General features: G+C 44.2%; 1 protein-coding gene across 2 annotated transcripts in view; it reads right to left on the reverse strand.

Annotated features, from left to right (window-relative positions):
• The window catches only part of LOC138000668 (ubiquitin-like modifier-activating enzyme 1), a 63,539-nt gene that overhangs the window by 24,650 nt on the left and 32,889 nt on the right, over nt 1–6,000 (reverse strand). For both annotated transcript variants that reach the window (XM_068847231.1, XM_068847232.1), the window contains 4 exons: nt 2,904–2,966; nt 1,841–1,951; nt 1,520–1,621; nt 829–909 (listed from right to left, as the gene is read on the reverse strand). In XM_068847231.1, coding sequence (XP_068703332.1) covers nt 829–909; nt 1,520–1,621; nt 1,841–1,951; nt 2,904–2,966 — 357 coding nt within the window. The remainder of the gene's footprint in view (nt 1–828; nt 910–1,519; nt 1,622–1,840; nt 1,952–2,903; nt 2,967–6,000) is intronic.

The following is a 6,000-nucleotide window of genomic DNA, read 5'->3' on the forward strand; positions in this document are numbered from 1 at the left end:
CACGTGTACGTCTGGACTACCTCTAGTAGCTTCTGGCTGTTAACTCTCGGAATGTCTCAACTTGAAAGGCTTTAACGCCAATATGAAGTCTTTTGTGACATGAAAGGTACGTTTTGTTAAAAAAATTATTTTACATATTTTGGTTTTACAATCTCATAATTAGGTCATATCATTTAGCTACATTTCAATGACCTGGAAATAAGTTTCCCGTGCATGGTAGATCATGGTTAGTAAAACTAACTATTAAATAGTTCCCTGTGGTTTAATAATGACTGAAAGGATTCAAAGCAATGTAGCTTATTTTACTGAGGAGTTTCAAGGAGCTAACACCAGGGTTCTATCCAGGATTTATCGTTTGGGGGAGAAGACCCGAGTGGCCCAAGGCCACGAGCTTCCTAGTGGGGTGCGGCTGTACCTTCACGGATTCTATTGCCCATTGAAATTAAATTGAATTTATTAGTTTGCTAAATTCAACATCACACTGCAAAACTTAGGTGGTACAGTCTTTGAAGATGCAATACAATGTGAATGTTGTTTACTGTTTGGCCACAACGTTACAAGACGAAAAAAAAAAAAACTAACTTGGAAGGGTCTACCCAGACACCCAGCCTGCCAGAAAGATCTTAAATTCAGGGATACCAAGTGATTCGAAAATCACAAGCTAAGAGGGTAAGAAGGGAAGAGCAGAATAAAGTAGTCACCACCTGCTCGAGTTTGCAATCTAGCAACTCCCAAAAGCTCACAACCCTAGAGTAGAGAGATTGCCTCAGACAACCAAAGACTCAGAAGCAGCCTATTGATGCCCTGTTTCCTGCCATGATCACTTACAATGAAAAACTTTTGTTCTGACAGCTTCTTTTGAAAGTCACTTCCAAAGACCGCAATTTGTGCATCATATCTTGTCCCAGTCTATAACAAAGGGAAGCAAAAATCCTTGTCAATCACAAAATGCAGCTGCCTACACGTTGAAACCGTATGGAACTATTGACGGGAGTGGAACAGCAAATAAATCAGTTATAATACACTTCCACTTTCTATATTTTCACAGTAATGGTAGTTCCCTCTCAACTCTTCCTTGGTGAAAAAAAATACATATTATAATACTAAATTTTATTGTGTGCAATTTCTCTGGCCTCCTCTGGCTCAAATGGTCATTATTGGCTGGCGATGGAATTTGGTGTATTTTTGTTGAAGGAACAAAAGAAAACTAATTCCTTTATCCAAATCAAATAAGGTTTTGCACCTCAAACAGGGATGGAGATGCCACAATTAGTTTGGAGGTGCATGTAGGTAATCACCCGTCCAGAAATTGACAGCACTTTCATTAACTGTGATTCACAATACTATCTTAATCGATGTACATGTACAGTGGACAATAAGATATCTAATCAAAAGCCAAAGATGGCAGTAGACTATTCTTACAGCCTGATTCGATTGGTTTTTGTACGACCCAGAAGCAGAGCCAACTGTTTCTATGATCCACACATTCATGACAAACTAAAAGTGAGGAGAATCTTACAGGTTGACATGAAGCTTCTGTTATGTCTCCTTCTTCTGGAAGACATTCTAGACTGTCAAAGTAAAGAAGTTGAAAGATGGGATGGAACTTTCCGCTGCAAGCCTGCAACAAGAAAAAGAAACAAGTTTTTGCTGAAGTTTAAATTGCAAACTTTGAAGTCAGAAGAGCCTTAAGTCATGGTCAAGTCAAGTCAAGTCAAGTCAAGTCAAGTCAAGCCTGGTTAAGGTCGTCTCCGTCTACTTGTCATATTGTCAATCTTCATCAGCGTCATCTTCACCAGTAAAGTTTGTAACTGTCACTTCAACAAGGAAAAAAAATCACCTTCATAACTTCCTGAGCAGTTATTCCTCCAATGACACCCTGCATGGGACAAATGTCACCTCTGGCATTGAAAGCCAGTTGTGTTAAAAGTTTCTCATCAATTTCATCTACCTGAGAATAAAAAAAGGCATACCTATCAAGGATGCTGCCTAAGAAAAATTTTCCGGAGCCTTCGGACTTCCAACATTAAAAGTTAGCAGCCCGAGTCATTTTTTCAAGAGCCCATAATTAATTAATTAAAAGTGATGATGAATCACCTTGTGATAAGCTAGGCGCCCGTTCGGGCTACTTGTTCAGAAATTTGGTTGCCCGCGCTCGCAAGTAAGGCGCTAAATACACTAAATTCTACCACTAAGCAAAGCAAAATCAAGTAGTCACACTGCAAAGATGAAGGAAGGCAAAGAGACTCTTCGGTTTGAATTACAAGATTCTGCTTTTTGCCTAAAATCCTGAACAGACCTTGTACACATAAACACTTAAGTACTTGGACTCTTGCCAAACATCAAAGTTCTGCTTGTTACAAACTATGAACATTCTTCATATCTTGCTTGCGGATACTTGTCGCATTTGAGGAGACAGCTTGCTTAATACCTGTAAATACTGTACTGTAACTAGCAAGAAACATGTGAAAACTGAAAAAAATCCCTGGAGAAATGAAAATATCTGTTGGTCAAATCTGCTATTTGCTTCATCTAATGTACCTGTAAACATGCTTTTTCTGAATTGAGCTTCTTAGCAAGGTCAACAAACTTCTTCTTGTGGGAGGCACGGTGGCCTCATGGTTGGTGCGCTCGACTCCGGATCGAGTGGTCCGGGTTCGGGGCCTGGCGGGGGACATTGTGTTGTGTTCTTGGGCAAGACACTTTACTCTCACGGTGCCTCTCTCCACCCAGGTGTATAAATGGGTACCGGCGTAATGCTGGGGGTAACCCTGCGATGAACTAGCATCCCATCCAGGGGGGAGTACAAATACTCCTAGTCGCTTCATGCTACAGAAACCGGAGATAAGCGCCGGCCTGATGAGCCTTCTGGCTCGTAAGCGGAGACTTTTTTTTTAATGTACCTGTAAACATGCTTTTTCTGAATTGAGCTTCTTAGCAAGGTCAACAAACTTCTTGGCATCTTCCTAGAGAGGAAAACACAAGCTGCAAGATAAGATCTAGGATCGCCAAAAACAAGTATTCTAAGAGCAAAATGATTTAGCCCAGCTAATCATTCCTAACTGTAGCAGCCAAGTGCTTCACGAACAAAGAATGTGTGATAACCCACCGTACCTAATGAAGGGCAAAGTACAGTAAATTTTAAATGTAATTTAACCGAGTTAACGACTAGGAGTTAGTTTTCTCAGTACTTGGTGTGGCGTTGGCGTTTAGGGGCGTACAGCACGGTCTGCTAGCAGGCCATTAGCGTTCTGGCATTCCCCGGTTTTGTGTTACTGTTTTGAGCATGATCGCAGGGCGTTCTGGCGATCACAGGGTCAGCGGTGGTCGATGCGTACGTCACATGCTTGTAGTTTTACTTGTGCTCAGCGTATCTTTCGAGTTCGTCTTTTGGACTATTTTCGGCAGTTTTGGTGCGTGTTAACGTTCAAGTTGTCGGGTAGTAAAACGTACGTTAGTTTTGCGCGGGCTTTTTCCCTCAGTATGTCACAACTGAATTCTACCTTCAACAGCTTGTCGCCTGGCTTATTTTCTACAATGTCTTCTTTGGCACCGTCATCTTCTGCTGCCCAAGTTGTAGTTACGGTGGCATCTTCACTATCCTCCATGTCTTTTTCCAGCGAAATTGCAGTGGCTGTGGCCCACGCGTTGGAGGATTCACTGCCGGCCATCATCTCTATGGTTCATGAAAATGCTTTTCCTATGTCCAATGCTCCGACATCGGTTGTTACAAAGCTCTCGTTCTCGTGGCTTCTTCAGGTATGCTAAGGTTACCAACATTCGTTCCCACGTTTCTGTCCACGCCATCCATCACCGGCTCCAACTTTTCTTACCTCGCACCAACGTTCACTTCACCCGTTTAAGCTACCCATGTGACCAGCGCGTCACGTTTACTCACCTTCCTTTGGCAATGCTTTTGTTGTCGGTCCGGACATGCCCCCCATACCTGCAAAACTTGTATCTAAAATCATCAGCGGTCAGTTCGTGGACTTAGCTGACTTATTGTCAGCCAGTCTCCGTTCGTGTTCTCCGAACACGACCCGCGAACACGACCCGCGAACCTTTCTGGATGGCAAGTTGGTGGTTTCAAAAAAACATTGAGTGTTGGAAATAAAAGATGTTTTAACCTGGACTGAGGATTTAACAATCTTTCAAATGGTGAGGTGCTCAACCCACCCTCTACAAATGATAATGATATAGACCTTACAAATGATATACTGTTGATTATCCAAACTGCTCGGCAATCACCGGGGCTCTCGTGGTTAGAGTATAATCTCGACTTTTGGCTGCTACTGGTACATCAGATTGGTCCCAGATGAATTTGCATCGTTCCTGTTTATCCTGGCCATAAGCACGGACCATCTTGGTCACTGGCGTCATTTGGTTTGGGTTCAGTTTGTTCGCCGAGCACTTCTGTACCAGTTCGTTTGTTTTCTCCGTTAGCCCGAGTGCATTTAGTGACCCATTGCAGCCGTCCCAGTTTCAAGCAGAGTTGTGTGACAACCCGGATCAGACAGCAGTTGGGTATGTTCTTACTGGTCTCCGGGAAGGTTTCCACGTTGGTTTTAATGCATCGTCGGTATCCTTGCGATCATCCTCCTCCAATATGCAGTCCGCCCTTGACCACCCTGCCGTCCTTGACGATTACCATGTCTCATGCGGTAAAGTCTCGGGTCCTGTTACTACTTTGCCTTTTCCAGATTTGCACATCAGCCGCTTTAGGGTGATCCCAAAACAACCAGCCGGGTAAATGGCGTTTAATCCTGGATTTGTCATCTCCACAGGGCCACAGTGTAAATGATGGCATTCCCAAGCCCCCTTTCTCAGTTCAGTATGTCATAGTTGATGCATTTATCGCAGAAAATATGGCTTGGAGCCAGGGAAATCTGATAGAGTTGGACGAGGCGAGGGCTTATCGTAATGTGGCCATCCATTCCACGCCTAGGAATGATGTGGTGTGACAAATACCCTGTGGACATGGCACTCCCCTTTCATCTGCATTCAGCGCCCTACATTTTCACAGCTATTGCAGACAGTCCAACCTTGAGGTTGATTTCGTGCAGCATTACCTAGATGACTTTCTGACTTTTGGCCCACCAGCCTCTCCAGTGTGTCACAACAATTTGCAGACGTGCATCTTGCTGTGCTCCAGGTTAGGCCTCCCCCTTCACCCTGACAAGCTGGAAGGGCCTTCTACCTGCCTACACATCTTGGGTATTGAGCTTGATTCAACAACTCTACAAGCCCGGGTCCCACCAAAGAAAAGAGAGGATTATTGCTTTCCTGGATATGTGGTCTGGCAAGCGATTTTTTAGGTGGCGTGAATTGGAGTCCTTCATTGGGAACCTCCACCATGCTTATAAGATTGCTCCTCAGGGTAGGAAATTCCTCCGTCGCATGATCAACTTACTGTGTACCTTCAGGCCTGATGACCACCCCATTAGGCTGAACTAGGAGTTCCGTTTGGTTTTGACCTGGTGACAAGAACTCTTCCAAGCGAGGACGACCTTAGTTTCTTCCAGATGTCAGAATGGGCCCTCCTTCTTCCCTTTCAAGTTTCGTCTGTCTCCTCAAATTCTCTGGGTTATGGGGCCATCTTCAATAATAAGTGGTTCTGCGGCACTTGGTCATCCTCTGAGCAATCCCTATCTATTTCTTACAAAGAGCTGTTTCCCATCGTTGTGGCAGCATACATGCAAACCAGCATACTTGTTTTGCTCTGCTGACGGTCACCCCTTAACCCAACAGCACTTGCCTTCTACAGTACAGTCTATCATACACTTGGCAGGTTATTCTGGCTCCTACTCTGGTCACAGCTTTGGCATTGGCGCAGCCACAAAAGCTGCTGCCAGGGGAATCCCTGATCACCTTATCAAGACTTCAGGTCAGTGGTCAAGCGATGCATACCAACTGTAAATCCGTATTCGGATTGGCTGCCTTACCCAGGTTTCAAGTCAGTTGGCCTAACAGGTAGGGTGCCTGCTTTTAATGCTGGGTTGT

Source organism: Montipora foliosa, chromosome 4, assembly GCF_036669935.1.
Source record: "Montipora foliosa isolate CH-2021 chromosome 4, ASM3666993v2, whole genome shotgun sequence".
Taxonomy (NCBI): domain Eukaryota; kingdom Metazoa; phylum Cnidaria; class Anthozoa; order Scleractinia; family Acroporidae; genus Montipora; species Montipora foliosa.